Here is a 23,252-nt window from a genome sequence, read left to right on the forward strand (position 1 = left end):
ATGCCGCGGACACGTCCATTAAAGTGGCCTCTCTGTGGAAATACTCTGTATCTGTAGGTGTTTGTGAGGTGTTACTCCTGCTGGTGGTGCTATGGAGGCAGGAGGAGGTAGAGGGCGGGGCCGAGGGAGAGGTGTGACGGGGAATGATGGGGTTGAGAGAGCTGTTCTGAGGCGGCCACATGTACATCCTGAGGGCCCTGGGGTCCTCCAGCCGCAGTCTGGGGCCCTACAGTCTCAGTCTGGGGCCCTACAGTCTCAGTCTGTGGTCCTCCAGGCTCAGTCTGGGGTCATCTCGCCGCAGTCTGCGGTCATTTTGCCTCAGTCTGTGGTTCTGTCGACTCAGTCTGGGACCCTCCCTCCTCAGTCTGTGGTCCTCTCGACTCAATCTGGGACCCTCCCTCCTCAGCCTGGGGTTCTCTCGCCTCAGTCTGGGGTCTTGTCACAGTCTGGAATAATCCTCCACCAACCTGGGTTCCCCCCACCTCAGCCTGGTCTTAATTCTCATCAACCTGGGGTCTTACCCCCACAACCTGGGGTCTTACCCCCACAACCTGGGGTCTTACCCCCACAGCCTGGAGTATTGCCCCCACAGCCTGGGGTATTGGCCCCACAACCTGGGGTCTTCTCTCCTCAACCTGGGGTCTTCCCACCTCAGCCTGGGGTCTTTCCTCAGCAAAAACAAAATTCCACCATAGTAACAGGTGAGAAAGCATTATCTTTTTATTATTTTGTTTGTATTGATAACCTCCATATATATACTTGACGTCACTATCATCAATATATAGTCAGAGTTTGCCTTTAAGACCATTAAAAATATTTATAAGATAAGCTCTGTGCTGTATGACCCTTGTAGGTTTAGCACTTCTTTTTTATTATAATAATAATACTATAAGATAAGCTTCATTCAGGACCCCAATGAAAATAAGTCACTGATTGTTTATAGGGGGAATAATCCAAGTAATATATTTACACTTTGCTATATAAGGTAATTGTAATAATAATTTGTGTAACTGTATCTAAATAACCTTTACATGTTAACTTAAAGGGAGTCTACTAATGGTGTTACAAACTAATATTAATACAATGATTCTTAGACTGCATGGATTTTGTAGTCATATGTTTATAGAGGGGCCACAGATATATCAGATCACTTTCTAGTTGTAGCTACACTGAGAGTAAAAGGTAGATGGGATACAAGGAGAATAGAAGCATCAGGGAAGAGAGAGGTGAAGGTTTATAAACTAAAAGAGGAGGCAGTTAGGGTAAGATATAAACAGCTATTGGAGGATAGATGGGCTAATGAGAGCATAGGCAATGGGGTCGAAGAGGTATGGGGTAGGTTTAAAAATGTAGTGTTAGAGTGTTCAGCAGAAGTTTGTGGTTACAGGAAAGTGGGTGCAGGAGGGAAGAGGAGCGATTGGTGGAATGATGATGTAAAGAGAGTAGTAAGGGAGAAAAAGTTAGCATATGAGAAGTTTTTACAAAGTAGAAGTGATGCAAGGAGGGAAGAGTATATGGAGAAAAAGAGAGAAGTTAAGAGAGTGGTGAAGCAATGTAAAAAGAGAGCAAATGAGAGAGTGGGTGAGATGTTATCAACAAATTTTGTTGAAAATAAGAAAAAGTTTTGGAGTGAGATTAACAAGTTAAGAAAGCCTAGAGAACAAATGGATTTGTCAGTTAAAAATAGGAGAGGAGCGTTATTAAATGGAGAGTTAGAGGTATTGGGAAGATGGAAGGAATATTTTGAGGAATTGTTAAATGTTGATGAAGATAGGGAAGCTGTGATTTCGTGTATAGGGCAAGGAGGAATAACATCTTGTAGGAGTGAGGAAGAGCCAGTTGTGAGTGTGGGGGAAGTTCGTGAGGCAGTAGGTAAAATGAAAGGGGGTAAGGCAGCCGGGATTGATGGGATAAAGATAGAAATGTTAAAAGCAGGTGGGGATATAGTTTTGGAGTGGTTGGTGCAATTATTTAATAAATGTATGGAAGAGGGTAAGGTACCTAGGGATTGGCAGAGAGCATGCATAGTTCCTTTGTATAAAGGCAAAGGGGATAAAAGAGAGTGCAAAAATTATAGGGGGATAAGTCTGTTGAGTGTACCTGGTAAAGTGTATGGTAGAGTTATAATTGAAAGAATTAAGAGTAAGACGGAGAATAGGATAGCAGATGAACAAGGAGGCTTTAGGAAAGGTAGGGGGTGTGTGGACCAGGTGTTTACAGTGAAACATATAAGTGAACAGTATTTAGATAAGGCTAAAGAGGTCTTTGTGGCATTTATGGATTTGGAAAAGGCGTATGACAGGGTGGATAGGGGGGCAATGTGGCAGATGTTGCAAGTGTATGGTGTAGGAGGTAGGTTACTGAAAGCAGTGAAGAGTTTTTACGAGGATAGTGAGGCTCAAGTTAGAGTATGTAGGAAAGAGGGAAATTTTTTCCCAGTAAAAGTAGGCCTTAGACAAGGATGTGTGATGTCACCGTGGTTGTTTAATATATTTATAGATGGGGTTGTAAGAGAAGTAAATGCGAGGGTCTTGGCAAGAGGCGTGGAGTTAAAAGATAAAGAATCACACACAAAGTGGGAGTTGTCACAGCTGCTCTTTGCTGATGACACTGTGCTCTTGGGAGATTCTGAAGAGAAGTTGCAGAGATTGGTGGATGAATTTGGTAGGGTGTGCAAAAGAAGAAAATTAAAGGTGAATACAGGAAAGAGTAAGGTTATGAGGATAACAAAAAGATTAGGTGATGAAAGATTGAATATCAGATTGGAGGGAGAGAGTATGGAGGAGGTGAACGTATTCAGATATTTGGGAGTGGACGTGTCAGCGGATGGGTCTATGAAAGATGAGGTGAATCATAGAATTGATGAGGGAAAAAGAGTGAGTGGTGCACTTAGGAGTCTGTGGAGACAAAGAACTTTGTCCTTGGAGGCAAAGAGGGGAATGTATGAGAGTATAGTTTTACCAACGCTCTTATATGGGTGTGAAGCGTGGGTGATGAATGTTGCAGCGAGGAGAAGGCTGGAGGCAGTGGAGATGTCATGTCTGAGGGCAATGTGTGGTGTGAATATAATGCAGAGAATTCGTAGTTTGGAAGTTAGGAGGAGGTGCGGGATTACCAAAACTGTTGTCCAGAGGGCTGAGGAAGGGTTGTTGAGGTGGTTCGGACATGTAGAGAGAATGGAGCGAAACAGAATGACTTCAAGAGTGTATCAGTCTGTAGTGGAAGGAAGGCGGGGTAGGGGTCGGCCTAGGAAGGGTTGGAGGGAGGGGGTAAAGGAGGTTTTGTGTGCGAGGGGCTTGGACTTCCAGCAGGCATGCGTGAGCGTGTTTGATAGGAGTGAATGGAGACAAATGGTTTTTAATACTTGACGTGCTGTTGGAGTGTGAGCAAAGTAACATTTATGAAGGGATTCAGGGAAACCGGCAGGCCGGACTTGAGTCCTGGAGATGGGAAGTACAGTGCCTGCACTCTGAAGGAGGGGTGTTAATGTTGCAGTTTAAAAACTGTAGTGTAAAGCACCCTTCTGGCAAGACAGTGATGGAGTGAATGATGGTGAAAGTTTTTCTTTTTCGGGCCACCCTGCCTTGGTGGGAATCGGCCGGTGTGATAATAAAAAAAAAAAATAAAAAAAATATTAATGGTACATTATTTATATTTATAACTGGATGGCTTGGTAGTCAAACTATGGCTTATTTCTATTGGGATCTTCGTATAGTACAGGAATAATAGTGGAACTTCACATCCTATCACTGAAGGATTTCCTGCAGCATTGTTGACCTTAACAATGTTTCCTCTTGTTTAACTAGATGCAAACCAGTCTGCAAATCCTTTGCTTCATAGTCGATTCATAAATGAAGACGATTTTACCAAGATTTTTAACCCAGAGATAGCCCACTAAAGTCAGGATGTCATTGGGGACTGTCTGTCTTATTTTTATTAGGGTCCTTTAATCATCTTCCCCTGGATGTGACCTACACCAGTTGCCTAACACCCAGGTATCTACTTACTGCTAGATGAACAGGGGCAGCAGGTGTAAGGAAACGTGCCCAACATTTCCACTCGTGCTGGAGATCAAATTCAGGTCCCTGAATGTGTGAGCTGAGGTGGCAACCAACTGAGCCACATTAGTATCCATCCAGGGAGGCACTGCTGTCCTGTCATGCAAGTCTGAAAAAGAAGCCTGTTAAATATTTTGTCCTCTGGGAGGATTGCATGTAAGATGGGAGGTAAATCTTACACACTTATCTTCATTCAGTCTGCACATGTCTTTATAATTATGCATTTTTAATACTGTACTTCTTATTCTTGCAATATTTCCTTGCCAGTTCAGGAAGTCTGGTCTGTGACTGGGCCATGGGGGAAAAATGATCCCCATAACCATTAGCTTACAGTATATAAGAGATATACTGTATACCATATAGTTTTTCACAGATTAATTTTGTTTTACACTTCAGCTTGAATATGAAAATGGTATACAATACTGACAGGTTGAAAGTAAGACACATGTGCAATGGTTAGGTATCTTTATTCCGAAACATTTCTTCTACTCAGTAGGCTTCTTCATCTTTAGCTTACAACTGTTATCCCAATTTAGCTGAAATTTGAAGTTATCCCTTTATTCTTTGGCTCTCCCTCTCTACCATCTCTCTCCTCTGTCTTGTAGCAGGTGATGGTAGTATTTTATTCATTAGGAAACTGGACAAGTGTCTCCCGACACAGGTCTGCCGGATGGTGACCAATTAATTGGCTGAAAAGTTTCAACTGGCATATCAAAATTAGGTTTTATTCCCCAGTTAAGAAAATGAGATTCACTCTGGTAGTATCCTAAGATACAGTAATCACTGAATGAGGCTTGAGAATTTAGCACTTTCCATGAATATAATAATACAGTAATAAGAATAATAATAATACAATAATAGTAATATTCATATGAAGTTTTCCAGTGAATAGGATTCTTGTTGAGGTTCCCCTGGTTGGTGATCATGTGGTTTAGTTTCTCCTTCAATTGGATCCCTTGCCACAGCAAATTAGCTCTTAATCCAAAGAACTGTATATTTTTTCCCCTTCCTCTGATTGAAATTGAATAATCCCCCATTCCTCCCTTGTGCTTTGGCCTCATTAGTGAGAATATTTTCCCTTTTGGAATATCCAGTTCCCAGACAGATGGAGAAGAAATCACTACCAACCTTGTTTCAATGTTGATTCTGTTGGTGGTTTTGTTGTGGTTGGGTCATTCCATCTGATGGAAATTTAATCATCTTAAGGCGTATCAGGTGACCCCCTGGTGAGACATCAAGTACACGATTAAGACTGAAGCACACCACTTGGAGAGATGACCAGAACCTCATTACAGATACTGCCAGGCTGAGCTATTGATTCACCATATCTTAATAGACTGTCCCACTTATCAGAATTCACTTATGACATCTGCAGTGCCCAAATACGCTTGCTGTAACTGACCTTGCTGAAAGTCCTCTTCCTGTGCAGACTCACCCTGGCATTTTTGTAGCTGAAGCTAATCTACTGCACCAACTTTCACATTAATTTTGCTCGTGCAGTAACCCCTTCTCTTGCACACATTACACAACTACATGGCCCATTCAGGTCTAGCATTTATTTTAATATAATAATAGTAATAATAATAATAATAAAAATAATGTGGAACACAGTATTTTTTCTTCATTTAGGCACAACTTCTCTACAGGAACATAAACCACTTTGTATGGTATTTTAGAAATGACATTGGCATACTAACAGGTCTGGAATTGCCAACATCTAGTTAATCGTTTTTCTTGAAGATAGGTGTGACTGGCTGACTGAAGACAGGTGTGACTGGCTGACTTGATCTCAACAAATAATACTCTGTCAGAATAAAAGGAATCCCCACCCTCTGCTACTAGTCAGGTACCAGGAGTACCTAACCATTAGCCCTTAAACTGTCCAAACGTAGATCTTTGTTCACTCATGTAGCGCTCTGAACATAGATCTACATTATTTTTTTTTACAAAAGAAAGCATGTAAAATTGAACGTAGATCTACTTTCGGTGCGCTACGCAAGTGAACGTAGATCTACGTTTGGACAGTTTAAGGGTTAATGATTCTAACACCATATACTGTGATGAATTAGACACTTATGCAATGCAGTGGCTTCCTCAATCCAAATGAACTGAGGAAGCCACTGGTTAGCAAAACGTTTTCACAATAGAGATACCCAATTGTTGCAGAAGTGTCTAAATTCATCATCAGTATGTCTCTGTTAAGGACAACCTCATCAACAAAACCACTGGATACTGGAGTACCACAGGGAGGTATCCTTGGCCCCCCTGCTCTTCCTCTTGTACATCAGTGGTCTTCCTAATGCATCACAACAACTTAAATCTGTTGTCTTTGCTGATGACACGATTTACGTCATCTCCCACCCTAATCTTACCTCACTCAACACCATTGTTAATGAAGAGCTAGTAAAAATATCGACCTGGATGACTGCCAATAAACTTACACCAACAAAACCTACATTATATTTGGGAGCAGAACAGGTAATGCCCAGATGAACATTATGATTGACAGCACTCTTATTGCTAAACATAATGAGAGCAAATTTCTGGGTCTGCACCTGAACAGCAACCTGAAATTCAACACCCATATCCAACACATAACAAAAAAAGTATCAAAAACAGTTGGGATCCTCTCAAAGATACTACATTACTTTGTACCACAATCAGCCCTACTCTCTCTATACTATTCACTCATCTATCCTTACCTCACCTATGCTATTTGTGCCTGGGATCAACATCAGCAACCTGCTGAAAACCAATAATAACCCAACAAAAAGCTGCAGTAAGAATTATCACGCAATCCAATGCTAGACAATCCCCCCCCCACTCTTCAAATACCTAAACTTACTAACTGTACAGAACATTCACACCTACTACTGTGCGAGCTACATTTACAGAACCATAAATTCTAATATTAACCTTGAACTAAAACACTTTCTTAATAGTTGCAACAGGACCCATAGACACAATACCAGACACAAAAATCTGACATTCCTCGTGTCCAGCTAAATCTCTTCCAAAAACTCAGTTTGCATAAAAGGGCCTAAAATCTAGAATTCCCTGTCCGAAAACTCCAGCACCGCAGACTCAACCACCATTTTCAAAACTACCATTAAAAAATGCCTCATCTCACTAAAACACCCCATCATCATCTGACTATGTGAAAACCACCTATTCTCTTTTTTGTATCATGAACACATCCAAAACAAAATAGACTTACTCTCGATATCTGTAATTCTCCCTATTTTACACTTACATTCACTCAAACATAAAATTCCTAATACTGTATAGTTATTGCCTAGTCTTAAATTAGTCCTAAATTTGCCTGAAATATTCTACCAATATAGGAGCTTTTATAGAAACAGTGTATCATGCCAAGCTAAAACCATTCCCATTACTAGATTTACTAACTGTAATATTGTTATATGTTTTATACTACCTCACTATTATCAATCTAATTAATGATAATCATTTCACTTACTTAACTTTTACATCAGTATGCAATAATGTATATTAAAATGTACTGCTCTATAACCTGTGCCAATATAGAGTAAGAATTAGGATTAGTCTGCCCAAAATGCCTAGGCATGCTAGTGGCTTTCTTTGTAATTAATATTTTATGATATGTAAACCACACATTGTAAGCTTTGCAAGGAAATAAACATTTTCATTTTCATCCTATTGGTTCTCCGAGTCATTTATCTATACCATATATTGTACCTAGCACTGACCACATTCTCCGAAATAAGCTCCATAATCAAATATGTACTTGTACCTCAAAAAGTCTGCAAACAATCCAGCTGAAATAGCTACTATGACTCACGAAATCATAATGACACATGTCATTATGACACGATTTTGTGTCATTACCATTTTAACACATTGGCCATTTCCTACCAAGGTAGGGTGACCTGAAAAGAACAAACACTTCCATCATCACTCAGGCCATCACTGTCTTGCCAGAGGTATGCCAATACATACTACAGTTCAAATCTCAGATTTTTTTCAAAAGAGCCAAGATCACACCATCCATAAAGGTGGATTTTCATCCCATATAAATAACGACACAGTAAACCAATATTAAATCTACCAGCACTATTCAGTACTAGCTAAGTATTTAAAAAAATGTATCATCCAAAGAACTATAAGTGTACACATAACTAGGTACAAATAATGCCATAATAACAATGTTAGAGATTATATGTTCAGACATAGGTATGATTTATGCATTTATGTGAATTGATTGTATGCTAATTATGGTAGAGGTATTTGCTTTTTAAATTTGTATATTTTTTACCTACACTTAAAAAAATAACTTGTGTAAAATATTACAATGTGTAATTACAATTTTGGCTTGTTAAGTATAAAGAAAGCCACTATCATGCCAGGGCATTTCAAGCAGACTAATCCTAGTATCTAATAACTACTCAAGTCTAGGCAAGATAAGAGTGGCTAAAATAAATCTTTCTTTTTGTCTTAATACTAATGCAAGGTAGTCAACTTTATGCTTGTTATTAAATTTCTGTACTGTAATATTTCAACATGTACTTGGATTAGCCAGAAACCTGAAAATATCAACTGGAAATCATACTGTGCTGCATCATGGCCATAGTTTGTGTATTTTTAATCATTAAGGTACAGTACGGTAATTCAAACCTCACACTCGCAATAAATTCAGAAATTAACCTAAACTCGAGTTCCCTTTCAAAACCTTTAATGTTGACACTATTTTACACATCCCCTGGCCATAGGAATATGTGTCATGAATTTCTTAAAGTTCTGCTTATTGGTTTGCACCCTATTGCCCCTGTAAGCCATTAATGCTTGTGTTCCTCTGACAGGAGGTGGCAATCGTAATTGGTGCACATCTAGTATGCGTGAGTATTAACATTTCTGAGTGCTAATGTCATTTATATAATTAGTAAAATATATACGTATCTTAAGGTTGCATCTACCAGTTGATCTCAAAATCTAGATGTGTTTGGGGAGGGTTGAGTTCCAGCTCCTGGGCCAGTTGAGGGTGCTGAGTTGAGCTGTAGCTTCTGGCCTTGCTATTGTTGTATAGCTGTGTTTGAGGAACTTGAGCTCCAGGTCCTGACGTACTGATCTAAAAGTTTATCTGTACATATTTGACTCCATTCTCAATTTCCTATTTGTTCTCAATTCTTCAACACCATATTGTCTTAACTTTTTTTTTTTCACCTAGCATTTGTTATACTGTGCATAATTATTGTAACAAAAATTTACAAAGTGTTTTCCTTACAGAACCTCAAGAAATAAAATCCAAGAAAACATTCTTACTCTCTGCAGATGCCCCAGAATTTGTCCCACGAACATTTATTCAACCTTCAGCTCAACCACAAATCCAGATTTCTAATCCAGTACAGAGTATGCAGCAACATCATCAGGTAAGAATTATTTCCAGTTGCTTTTTAGAACTACTTTTAAAATACTAAAAAGGTATTAAGTAAAAACCAGTGTGTGTATGGACAAATATGGGAAATGCAGCGCAAGAACACGATAGTGTATCAATATTTAAGGCTCGAAGCTTTTCAACATAATGCCAGTAGATGTTAAGAGCATTCCTTTGTAAACATATAAACAGTCCTCCCACCCACAAATAGCACTAAATGTTCTCCACATTGTTTAATATTTTTTAATGTTTAGGCTTTTGTGTCACATAAGCTATGTGAAAAAAATGCAGCAGCCTCATAGGTCAAAGACTAGACCACAGTTAGTAGACTGGGAATCAAACCTTCGCCACTCCTTGTTGTAAATGACCTGTATGGGCTTCTTCCTTAATTTAAACATTGCACAGTACTATATTTTGACATAGGAAATCCCTTGAGCACATTTGCAACAAAACTCTATGATTGGCTTTTCAATTTAGGGATTGTGTGCTAGACTAAAAGAAATTGTGCACTGTAAAAAATGACTACATATTTTAAAAACAATATTTGGGTTAAATTTTTTCCATAGAACTTCATTTTAATAACAATATAATACAGTAAACTGTCATAAGAGGCAGGTTAAGTTCCTGAAAATCAGCACTTATGTACAATAGCATTTATGTGAAGTGAAGAACATATGAAAAAGTATGGTTAAGTTCCAGACACCTTCAGATTTGCCAAATAATTGTTTTTTACTATTGTACTGGACTAGGCAAAAGTTACTACAGTATAACTTAGCCTTCTAGTTTGGCAGTGAGAATAATATTATTATTATAATATCTTTATTTCTACAAGTACATGTACAAAGTATACAGGCCTAGCCGACATCAGTGACATACTACTATGTAGAAAGCCGCTTGTTATGCAGAGCATTTCGGGAAAATTAGGTCAGTTTTTTTCCAAGATGTGACCCACATCAGTTGACTAACTCCCAGGCACCCATTTTACTGATGGGAGAACATAGACATCCGATGTATAGAAACACGCCCAGTGTTTCTACCCTCGCCGGGAATCGAACCCAGACACTTGCCCTGTGAAGTGAGAGCTTAGCCACCAGGCCACAGGGTTGATGTAAGCCTACTGAGCTGAGGTAGATGGCTGTGGTTCTTGTGTTGATGTGGATGCAGGGCTATTAATAGTTGATGGCTGTACTGGAATGCTCAAATATTCAGTAGTGAGTCGCTGCAGTACTTTGCAGAATTGACCATGTGGTTTTGTGAATATTATAAAAAAAGAGTATCAGTGTTTCTTTTTCGGGACATCCTTCCTCAGTGGAAGATGACCAGTGTGTCAAAAAAAAGAAAGATGCCATTTCTATTGGAAGGTAACATTTGCTCACATGATCATTCATTCCTGTCAGTACAAATGGAACTTTCAGTCTACAAATATTATTTGCATAATAGAAGGGATTTTTCATATGTTTTTTTGCCCTAGGTGACAAGTCCAGTTGTTCCCCAGCCTCAAATTCAGTACACATGCCACCCAGTTGTTGTACAAGTTAACAACTTGGTTGTACAGCTTACTATAAAACCTAATAGGTAAGTTTCTGTAGAATTGTTTTGCCCATTATTGTTTTTTTTTTTTGTGATGTTTTTTTATTGTTATATCTTGTTACACTTGAACAGCTCATTTGGTGTGTTCTTCCTTTCATCTCATTTACTATTTACAAATGTTGCCTGCATTTTATATGTGATTATGATGTTTGGAAAAAGAAACAGAATTGTATGTTGTTGATGTTAGATTATAGTGTTAAGAAAGAAATTTGTGCTGGAAGTAGATTTTGGGAACCAAATGTTTTTGCTGTTAAATCTGAAGGCAGAGGAGCAATAATAAGCAGTTAAAACAAACCTCACTACAATTATTCTTGAACCCTTTCAGGGTCGACAGGCCCTATCAGAGACTTGTTCTCAGGGTCGGCCAAATTTCATAAAAAAAAATTATTTTTTCTTATGAAAAGATAAAGAATCTTTTCCTGATCATAATGACACCAAAAGTATGAAATTTGATGGAAAACTTATGGAATTATGCTCTCGCGAAGTTAGCGGTCTCGACAATGTTTACGCATCAGCGATTTTGCCCACTTTGAGCCCTATTTTCGGCCAATTCCAGTGTACTAGTCGACAAAAATCATAACTATTTCGTTAGAACTCCATTTTTTCTATCGAATGAGTACAAGAAACCACCCATTTACCAATTTCAACTATCCAATACAGTGGTCAGAATTTAGCAATTTTGCCAATTTCACACAAATTTCAAAAGATGCCAATTTCCGAATAGGGTCCAGAATAAACAAGAAAGACATTCCTGGTACTAAAATAACATTTCCTCTGTTCATTAGTCACGTACCCCTCTTACATTCTTTTGCTTTCCACTTTGAATTTTTATTCTCACAAAAAAATAGAAGATTTACTGTTATGCAGACTACTGCATTAGTGTAGAAATGGTATAAATAATATCAGTGCACTTGTGAAGGAATATTAGACTCACCAGTTGATGTGCATTGGACGCATAGCATGATTTGTTTACTTTTGAACTTTGGTAAAAATCAAACATTTCTGCGACTTTGAGCTCAATTTCAAGGTACTTTTCATTGTAAAACCAGTAAAAATCATCTGAATTTCTGTAATATGTCTTCCATTCTATAAAATGAGACCAGGAAAACTAGAATACAACAATAAATACCATACGAAAATACAGTGCAAAGTCGCTGTGTTAATAAAAAAACACCGTCAAAGTTTTTTTTTTTCTCATTACGCACTGTGTCCTGCAGGATTTTTTTTATACTGCGCACACTGACCACATAGACCCATTCTTTCATATGTAGGCCTACCAGCTTTCATTAGATTTCAGGGCGCTAGAATTTAGGCGTACTAGTACGTCAAAAACCCTGGTGCGTAAGCTGTACTAGTACGGCCGAAACCCTGAAAGGGTTAATGGATACTGATGTCCTGGATATTCTTGATAGAAAATATTTTTGAAGAAATGCCTCCTATTGTTTCAACCAGTTGTGTACCTTCTGAGATAGTTGTGATAGGAGAGAGGTATTATTGGAGAGTGGAGGGCACTTCACAACAGCAACCAAAATATCCCTAGTTGTTTAGGATTAAGAAACAGAAAATGTGAGAACCAAATAGAAAAAAACTAAAGTTAGTGAAAGTGTTTCTTTTTTGGGTCATCCTGTCTTGGTGGGAGATGGCCGATGTGTTGAAAGGAAATAAAAAAAAGAATTAGTAAAATTTACACTAATATATTTTTAGGTTTGAGGTATTATATGTATTTATACTTTACAGATTTGATCAAATTGCACGACAATTAACAACGATACTCACGTGGCAAGTGAAAGATGCATACCTTATGAAAGAGCTCATCACAGTAATATTTGAGCAGGTATGTTGTTCTTAAATTAATTTCTATTTAAGTTATCTGTAATTTCAACGTCTTTGTATATAAATTTTGTAAATAGAGCTTGTACCTAGGCCTTCAAAGGGGAAAAATTTTACAAGAATCTTGTTGATGGTAAATTCACGGATACAAAATATTTCATTAGGAAACCTGGGATGCATTCTGGATCCCATTCACAGACATGTTGGTAGTCTAATATTGTGTGCTCTTGGTTTAATTTAGTACAGCTCAGTCAAATAACAGATTTTTTTTTTTCAATGAACCAGCTGTATCTTACCAAGGCAGGGTGACCTAAAATTAAAAATGAAAGTTTTTCTTTTTAAATTTAGTAATGTATACAGGAGGAGGGTTTACTAGCCTCTTGCTCCCAGCATTACAGTCACCTCTTATGACATGCATAGTTTACTGAGAAAGAATTTTTTTCCACTTCCCCATTGAGATAAGAGGAAATAAAGAAACGCAAGAATTATAAAGAAAATAAAAGAAAACCCAGATGGGTGTGTAAATATACATGCATGTGTAGTGTGACCAAAGTGTAAGTAGAAGTAGCAAGATATACTTGTTATCCCGCATGTTTATGAAACAGAAAAAAAGACACTCGCAGTCCTACCATCATGTAAGACAGTTATGTACAGGTTTTCGTTTCACACTCATTTGGCAGGACGGTAGTACCTCCCTGGGTGGTTGCTGTCTATCTACCTACTACCTAGGCTCTTGTTCTTTATTTCCTCTTATTTCCCTGGGAAAGTGGAAAAGATTTCTTCATCCATAAGCCGTGTGTGTTGTAAGAGGTGACTAAAATGCTAGGAGCAAGGGGCTAGTAATCCCTTCTGCATAAATTACTAAATTTATAAAGGAAAACTTTTGTTTTTCTTTTTTATAGGTCACCCTGCCCTGGTGCAATGCAGCCTGTGTATTGAAAGAAAGAAAAAGTGGTAGGATTGCTGGTGTCTTCTTTCTGTCTCATAAACATGCAAGATGAAAGGAACGTCTTATTACTTCTGCTTACAATTAGCTCATACTACTTATGCAGTTGTGCATGTGTAGTATGAACATGTATGCTATATACACTCATCTGAATTTACTTCTGATCTTATAATAGTTCTTGTTCTTATAGCATTTTCCTTCATCTCCATGGGAAAGTGGGTGAAATTTTTCCTCCACAGCCTTGCACATGATAAAAGGTGACTGAAATGCTGGGAGCAAGAGGCTAGTAACCCCTTCTGTATAAATCACCAAAAGGATAGAGGAGAAAATTTTGTGTTAATTTTTTTTTAACACATCAGCCATTTCCCACTGAGGCAGGGTGACCCAAAAAGAAAGGAAAACCCAAAAGGAAAGACAAAACTTTTATCACCATTCAACACTTTCACCATCACTCATACATAATCACTGTCTTTGCAGAGGCGCTCAGATACGACAGTTTAGATGTCCCTCCACACTGCCAGTATCCCAATCCCCTCCTTTACAGTACAGGCATTGTACTTCCCATTTCCAAGACTCAAGTCTGGCTAACTGGTTTCCCTGAATCCCTTCACAAAATATTACCCTGCTCACACTCCAACAGCTCATTAGGTCCCCAAAACCATTTGTCTCCATTCACTCCTATCTAACATGCTCACAAATGCTTGCTGAAAGTCCAAGCCCCTCGCCCACAAAACCTCCTTTACCTCCTCCCTCCAACTTTTTCGAGGATGACCCCTACCCTGCCTTCCTTTTCCTACAGATTTACAGGTCCACATTTCTTTATCCGAAATTCTGAAATTTGAAAAACTTCAAAAACTGAAGTTTTTTCATGGAGTGTAGAGCATTAGTCATCTCTACACAACTTCAACACCACAAGTTGTGTCTCAGCACTTGTAGTATTTACACGTGCATCTGCTGTTCGCTGATATTTTGTTTTTGCTTTTTATTTTGTGACTTGTGTTTAATTTCACTGTGAAAATGTCAAAAAGAGCTGCAGATACCACTATGGGTAACACAAAAAGCAAAGAAAGCCTCTGACATTATCAATAACGCAGAAAGTAGAGTTACTGCAGGACCTTGATCGTGGTGTGCCAGTGCAGCGTCCTACTGTTTATGATTTAAAGAAACAGAAAGACAAGTTACTGAAGTATTATAGTGACAGTGATGACCAAAACCTAATGAAAAATAGGAAAACCTGCATAGAGCAAAAAACGAAGATCTTGACTGTGTGCTAATGGAGTTACAGGAAGCTGACATCAAAGAGATGCTGAACATTGACAATAATGCACCTGTTGTGCATTTCTTGAGTTTTGGTGAAATTGCTAAAATGGTGTTAAATACAAATAAGCAATTGCTGGCCTTGAATAATGTGCATTTTATCAGTGAGCAAGAGATTATCGCAATTTACTCAGTTAAAGAGAGATTGCTTAGACAGAAACCTATGTTGATAAGACAGATGACACTTGAAGAAGTCTTTAAAAACACCGTCTGTCAATTGTTTTGAGAATCGTCTTGAGAATCATGTTCCTGGTCTATAATTATCCCATTATTTCATTTATCAATATACTATTACTCTATAAATAAACTGTAGTAGTATTTCTTCTTTCAACAAACCGGCCGTATCCTACCGAGGTGGGGTGGTCCAAAAGGAAAAACGAAAGTTTCTCTTTTTACATTTAGTAATATTTACAGGAGAAGGGGTTACTAGCCCCTTGCTCCTGGCATTTTAGTCCCATGGAGATAAGAGGAAACAAACAAGAACAAGAACTAGAAAGAAAATAGCAGAAAACCCAGAAGGGTTTGTGTGTATATATATATATATATATATATATTTTTTTTTTCAACAAACCGGCCGTATCCCACCAAGGCAGGGTGGCCCAAAAAGAAAAACGAAAGTTTCTCTTTTTAAATTTAGTAATTTATACGGGAGAAGGGGTTACTAGCCCCTTGCTCCTGGCATTTTAGTCGCCTCTTACAACACGTATGGCTTACGGAGGAAGAATTCTATTCCACTTCCCCATGGAGATAAGAGGAAATAAACAACAAGAACTAGAAAGAAAATAGAAGAAAACCCAGAGGGATGTGTATTCTTCTTTCTTCTTTCAACACACCGGCCGCATCCCACCGAGGCGGGGTGGCCCAAAAGGAAAAACGAAAGTTTCTCCTTTTACATTTAGTAATATATACAGGAGAAGAGGTTACTAGCCCCTTGCTCCCGGCATTTTAGTCGCCTCTTACAACACGCATGGCTTACGGAGGAAAAATTCTGTTCCACTTCCCCATGGAGATAAGAGGAAATAAACAAGAATAAGAACTAGAAAGAAAATAGAAGAAAACCCAGAGGGGTGTGTATATATGTGCTTGTACATGTATGTGTAGTGTGACCTAAGTGTAAGTAGAAGTAGCAAGACGTACCTGAAATCTTGCATGTTCATGAGACAGAAAAAAGGACACCAGCAATCCTACCATCTTGTAAAACAATTACAGGCTTTCGTTTTACACTCACTTGGCAAAATGGTAGTACCTCCCTGGGTGGTTGCTGTCTACCTACTACCTCCATAGTAGTATTTATAGTCTTTATTTATCCCATTTAGTATGAGTATTCATACATTTTTGCTGTAGTGTTAATGTTTGATTATGGGGGTACTACCCTAGACCCCACCTTCATTCTGAAATTTGAAAAACTCTGAAATTCGAAACACTGCTGGCCCCAAGGGTTTCGGATAAAGGAATGTGGACCTGTACATGTTCCATTCTTTCTAAATGACCAGACCTCCTCAACAACCCCTCTTCAGCCCTCTGACTAATACTTTTAGTAACTCCACACCTCCTCCTAATTTCCACACTATGAATTCTATGCATAATATTTACACCACATATTACCCTTAGATACAACATCTCCACTGTCTCCAGCCGCCTGCACACTGCAGCATGGGCAACCCATGCTTCACACCCATATAAGAATGTTCGTACCACTGTACTCTTGTACATTCCCTTCTTTGCCTCCATGGATAATGTCTTTTTTTTGTCTCCACAGATACCTTAATGCACCACTTAGTTTTTCTTTCATCAGTTGTATGGTTAACCTCATCCTTCATAAAATCTTCCACTGACAAGTCAACTCCCAAATATCTGAAATCATTCACTTCTTTCATACTCCCTCTCTCCAGTGTGATACCCAGTTTTTCTTTATCTAAATCGTTTGATGCCCTCATCACCTTACTCTTATCTTTGTTCACTTTCAACTTTCTACCTTTACACACCCTCCCAAACTCATCCACTAACCTTTGTAACTTTTCTTTAGAATCTCCCAAGAGCACAGTATCATCAGCAAAAAGTAACTGTGTTAACTCCCATTTTGTATTTGATTCTCCATAATTTAATCTCGCCCCTCTCCCCAACACCCTAGCATTTACTTCTTTTACAACCCCATCTGTAAATATATTAAACAACCATGGTGACATTACATATCCCTGTCTAAGACCTACTTTTACTGGGAAGTAATCTCCCTCTCTCCTACATACCCTAACCTGAGGCTCACTCTCCTCATAAAAACTCTACAGCATTAAGTAACTTACTACCTATTCCATATACTTACAACATTTCCACATTGTTCCCCTATCCACTATCATATGCCTTTTCTATATGCATAAATGCAATGAAAACTTCCCTACCTTTATCTAAATACTGTTCACATATATGCTTTAATGTATGTCCACAGGGTGTAGGTGAGGTGAACTTCAGATATAGTGGTGCTAAATTGTGTCAGCACCTCTCCAAAAATGTAACACAGTCTTACAATGGGCCAACCTTTAAGAGTGTCTTACTACAGAGGTTAGTGCATGCTCATGCAGTTTTGAAGACTATATTATGCTAAACAAGTTTATCGTATTAACGTTGCAGTAGTATTATATGTAATGAGTTTAGTGTAAGAATTAGGCACTTTTTATTACCCAGAAAAGTAGAAACATAGCAAGGATAATTGTGGTTGATTTCTCTTTCCGTTTTAAGTTAATGACTTGATTCTTCCAGCAGGTTAACATTTCTTGAATGTTATCTTTCTTTCATTACTTTTAAGATGCCAGGAAGAATTCAATGTTAAAGATGTTTACCTGCATACGGATCCACCAAGAGTGTGTGGGTTCACACTATTCCTTGCAGAACTTTTCACCCAGCTAGTTACATCAAGTGGAGAAACATTAAATATTCTTCAAGGAGCACTGTGTCAACTTCTCAGAGCTCTGCTCTCTCACCCAACAGACTCGAATCTAAAGTGTGTTGCACAGGTTTTAAAGGTTAGTTGACTTCATTCAATTTCTGATTTGGTATGTTGTCTCTTGTACAGAAGAATTTTTTTTTTTTTTTTAAATTACTGGTATTTTAACTTATAATGTACACAAATAACCCGCACATAAAAGAGAGAAGCTTACGGCGGCGTTTCGGTCCAAGTTGGACCGAAACGTCGTCGTAAGCTTCTCTCTTTTATGTGCGGGTTATTTGTGTATCGTTCCAGTCACGGTATTGTGCCTTTTTTTGTTACTTATAATGTATTTCAAATGTTAGAAACAAGTGGAGTAGGTGATAAATTGTTGAAAGCTCTAAAGAGATGAGGACTTAAAAGGATTTCACCCACCATGATTAGAATCTCTGCTTCTTACCTAAGCAAAGATGGGTTTAATCCACATGATTCCTCCTCAGCCTCTTCCTCAGTTTGTTGTTTTCAAGAGCATGTAAGGTCTCAGTCTGTTAAATAGTTTTTACAAGAAGAGTGAAACATGCATTTAATCATTGCCATTTTTTTTTAAAGCACTGGTCATCTTCCACTGAGGTAGTGTGGCCCCCCAGAAAAAAGAAAACACATTAATCATCATTCATTTGAGTGCTCTTTTGTCAGAAGTGTGCTGATATCAGAGTTCAGATGACCCTCCAACTTAAGCATCCTTGCCCTACCTTCAGACACTGTACCTCCCAGCTCCAGGACTCCAGTCCGGTTTAACGGTCTCTCAGAAATCGTGGGCAAAGTAACATTTATGAAGGATTTCCGAGAAACCGTTCAGCCGGACTGGAGTCCTGGAGCTGGGAAGTACAGTGCCTGAAGATAGGGCAAGGATGCCTAAGTTGGAGGGTCATCTGAACTCTGATATCAGCACACTTCTGACAAAAGAGCACTCAAGTGAATGATGATTAATGTGTTTTCTTTTTTCTGGGGGGGTCACACTACCTCAGTGGAAGATGACCAGTGCTTTAAAAAAATGGCAACAATTAAACGTATGTTTCACTCTTCTTGTAAAAACTATTTAACCTTACATGCTCTTGAAAACAACAAACTGAGGAAGAGGCTGAGGAGGAATCATGTGGATTAAACCCGTCTTTGCCTAGTTAAGAAGCAGAGATTCTAATCATGGCGGGTGAAATCCTTTTAACTCCTCATCTCTTTAGGGCTTTCAGCAGCATATCAAGTCATAAAAGACCACTATTACCAAGTAAAGGAAACAATTATATAAGTTTGTATAGGAATTTCAGCTACTGATGATCATGTTTTGGCTGTTAAATCCTTCCAGCTCTTGGTGAAAAAGAGATTCTTGTAATTTAAATTTCTGAAATGAGCAAACTAACTTTACACTTTTTCAGTTCACAGGTAGTAATTTGGACAGTAGCAACAGAAATGAAATGGACCAGCTAATGTGTAACTTGAAGGATGTTGCCATGACTGCTCCGGTGTCCACTGGAACCCGGTCTCTCCTACTAGCTGTCATAGAGTTAAGAGCTGCCAACTGGGGTCGTGGTCCACCATCTCCACCTCACTCTCCTGGTGATACACCCACTCATTCCAATATTCCTGTATGTATACCAATTTTTTACTTTTTTTGTCATAAAACAGCATTACAGTATTCTATTATGTCATTTTGTATCCTTATTTACCCAGCTAATAGAAAACAATTGCTTGAGAAAGAGAAAAATGTCAATGATTACAAATGTATGTTCAGGAAGAAACATCATTGGTGTTCACTATAATTTAGAAAATAGGATTGTTAGATACCATTTGAATAAAAAAAATTAATAAAGGGAAACTTAGATAATGAAATAGTAGCCATGAAAGTTTTGGATTAGTTATGAAAGAGTAAGAGTAAACCAGTTTTAGTTTCTTAATATAAAAATTGTATTTAAAATGGTGAAAAGTGGACAGAGATAAATAGATATAGAATTAAGGGGATAGTATATTAGTTTGAGATATATGGTAGAGGAAAGTATGATCTAGAGTACTGTGGTTAATGCCAAAATATGTTAGCACGGTTAGAGAAGCCTAAATTTAATTTGAGTGGTGATGATTGTAAAAAAGGGAAACATGTCAGTTATATATGGTATCTGATAATCAGAGGTGCAGTAATTTTACAATATTTTTACAGACAGACAACCAGGATGTGCCTGCCTCCTATAATTGCTGTATTGCTGTATGTTTTTGCATGTGCCAGAGCAAAAGCAAAAATTCATATTTTAATATTTACGGTCATAGTGCAACAGCTCATACAAAATGTATGCAAATGTAATAATGAAAATATGGGAAGGTAGACCTTCAGTTTTCTAAAAAACTGTATTTCGAATATAATACAGTAATCAGTAAGTAAAAATTTGAGGCCCCTACAGTATAAATCTCTTTTCATCAAGGTAAAGAACTTGCCCAAATTCTCTCTCATTTTCATTTCTGATAAAGACAAAGATACGAATCATAGTGCTTTTTCCCTCCGATGTTGGGTCACTTTAACATGGTTGTAGAGTTAGAGCAACCTCGCTACCTGAAGAGTTAAATGGTCTATATTTTGGCATAAATGGCAGAGACTCACCACCAAAATTTGCTGCAACTTGTAACTTTGACTTGGAACACGCTGTAATTATGACTGGACTGGGTTAATAGACGTAGAATTGTTTGATTACTAAACCCTCAGTTGAAGGGTGGCTGGTAATGGCAGTTGTAGTGATTAGAGTTGAGATTGTTTTACTGTGATCATAACAAAGAATTTTCTAACCACTGGACTTTGTCCATTTTTTTTTAATAGGTTGAGCCATTGGATTTTGTCCCAGATTTCAGACTTCATCTTTTTTGGGCCACCCTGCCTGCCTCGGAGGGAAACGGCTGTGTGTTTAAAAAATTAGTAATAATGCTAACAACATTTTTGGTTAAAAGCACTGGATGTACAGCACTCAAAAAGCTTTGGTCATTGTGTACTATGTATACTTCTCGGTAATCATTGTGTACTTTCTACTATGAATACTTCTCAGTAGTCATTGTGTACTTTCTACTGTGTATACTTCTCGTTAGTCATTGTGTACTTTCTATGTATACTTCTCAATAGTCATTGAGTACTTTTGCTATGTATACTTCTCAATAGTTATTGTGCACTTTCTACTGTGTATACTGCTCAGTAGTAATTATGTATGTCCTACTATGTATACTTGTCAGTACTCATTGTGTATTTTCTACTATGTGTACTTTTCAGATGGGAACAGTGTACTATGGACCAGGTGGAGTGATCCAGAGAGTTGAGGATGAGCCAGAAGACTCTGCCAGTGACACAGATGATTTTATTAACTCTGGGTAAGTGTACAGAGAAGATTAGCATTGGAGTACCTGAAAGATACCATGATAAATCTAGGAATTAGACAATAACACACTTGAATGTTTTTTTTTGCTGGTAATTTGATAAATTTTCAGATGTTATATCTAGCAATATTAAATGGGATTCATGTGACTTGTAGTTGCCACTATGGGAAGTTAATATTAAGATTGTTTGGTTAATGTTTTATTGACTATGTGAGGGATTTACACTTGAGCAGTAAGAAAAATACCAGCTTAAGTTTATTTGGGAAAGAATCTGTAGTAGTGTGAAGGTAATGGAACAGGAAAATTAACAGGTTGGAAACTTTTTTTTTTTTTTTTTTTTTTTTTATCTTTTCCCATGCTCCCTAGTAAGGTAGCATCAGCTTCTGAATTGCAAAGTCAGCATCAAACCCATCTTGTTTTTGTGTTCATTATGGAAAGACTGTTTGTCATTGTACCGATTTGAGCTATTATATTTCTTCAGGGACCCTTACGGGTTTAGTACTTCGTTATGATTGTAATAATAATAATAATCTTTCAGGTGGTCACCAGCAGTAGAAGAACTAGAAGGCGATGTGGCCGAGGCATTCGAAGAGTTTCTCCGACTGCAGCAATGAGACTGATGATCTCTATGAAGGCTAAATTCTCAGTTACAAAAAAAGCCTTATTCTAGAATTTGAGATGCTTTATTTTCATGGGTAATACCAGTCCATGCTGTGTGTAAAGATCATGTATCAAATTTAGGAAAATAATTGTAACTCAACCTTAATGTGTATCGGAATCCTGTTACTGTACTGGTAGGTTGTTGATGCAGTATATCACAAAGCTTTTCTTGTGGTTGAATCAGTAAGCTTATTACTTGGAAAACACTCTTTAGAGTCTTCAGGGAGACCATTGTTCTCAATAGAACCTAATCCTTTCCTTTTATTTCTTAAATAACAATTTTAGTTATACATATTTAAATTGATGACTAATGTGATGATGATATTAGTCATAGCATCATTTTCCACTTGTTGAGTTCATAAAGTAATATTTAATCTATTGCATTTGTATTTCATATTTATAAATTAATCAATGAGGAACACAAAATTTGAGGGCAATTTTGACATCAATAAAGAGTTTGTCCAGATAATCAAACAGGCTTATCCTGATATTGCTTTCTATTGGAAAATATTTTATTAGCACTTCTAATTTCTTGTTACTGTATTCATATAATTCTGCAGTGTTGTTCGTTAGCGTATATTACCTTCAATAATTTATTATCGTGTAATTGAGCAATTACACAGAATTTTGGTGAATACTCAACTTCAATTTGATTCTCATTAACCGTAATAATTTATCAGTACTAATAAACTTAAATTTACCTACACTCCTGCTCATTATCCATAGTTATGACATAAAGGCTTATTCTTGTTGTAAATAAGATTGTTACTGCAAGCCTATTAATGGGGTTTGTTAATATTTAAATTTATTTAAACCCTTTGATTTTGATGATGGTTCTCTCTACTGTAATGACTCTCTGTAGAGGTTTTGGCTTGCACTTTTGCTATGGATATTTGGTTGGGCTTTAGATTTCCTGTACGCTGCAAACATTTGACGGATAATTGTTTTCAACAGCTCAGTTTATCGCTTCATAACAATATTTTCACTGTTAACCTGAGCTGTGAGGAATTTACGGCTTGCTAGCCTCAACTCTTGGGACACATGTCTTGTGGGCTTATGATGGTTTATCTTGTAACTAACATTTCAAGATACAAGAAATATTTGTTTTCCTGTTTAGAA

General features: G+C 37.7%; 1 protein-coding gene across 3 annotated transcripts; it reads left to right on the forward strand.

Annotated features, from left to right (window-relative positions):
• Positions 1-59: 59 nt before the first annotated feature.
• LOC128695438 (polyadenylate-binding protein-interacting protein 1) lies at positions 60-23,252 on the forward strand. 3 transcript variants are annotated; one of them, XM_053786052.1, is made up of 10 exons: positions 60-701; positions 8,897-8,932; positions 9,321-9,463; positions 10,940-11,043; positions 12,796-12,892; positions 17,595-17,707; positions 17,952-18,168; positions 19,505-19,714; positions 21,370-21,467; positions 22,012-23,252. In XM_053786052.1, exons 1-10 carry the CDS (start codon positions 92-94, stop codon positions 22,085-22,087), a joined length of 1,704 nt encoding a protein of 567 aa, XP_053642027.1. In that variant the 5' UTR covers positions 60-91; the 3' UTR covers positions 22,088-23,252. The 3 variants fall into 3 exon arrangements, with proteins under 3 accessions (XP_053642027.1, XP_053642029.1, XP_053642028.1); XM_053786054.1 differs by having other exon boundaries at positions 9,366-9,463; XM_053786053.1 differs by lacking the exon at positions 8,897-8,932.

The sequence above is a fragment of the Cherax quadricarinatus genome, chromosome 50 (genome assembly GCF_038502225.1).
Source record: "Cherax quadricarinatus isolate ZL_2023a chromosome 50, ASM3850222v1, whole genome shotgun sequence".
Classification (NCBI taxonomy): Eukaryota; Metazoa; Arthropoda; class Malacostraca; order Decapoda; family Parastacidae; genus Cherax; species Cherax quadricarinatus.

Bases quoted from the DNA above. Each gene is read 5' to 3' on its own strand.
- LOC128695438 (XM_053786052.1), top strand. From the start codon at position 92: ATGGAGGCAGGAGGAGGTAGAGGGCGGGGCCGAGGGAGAGGTGTGACG. The intron at 11,044-12,795 runs GTAAGTTTCTGT...TATACTTTACAG, and splicing joins CTTACTATAAAACCTAATAG to ATTTGATCAAATTGCACGAC. The intron at 18,169-19,504 runs GTTAGTTGACTT...ACACTTTTTCAG, and splicing joins GTGTTGCACAGGTTTTAAAG to TTCACAGGTAGTAATTTGGA.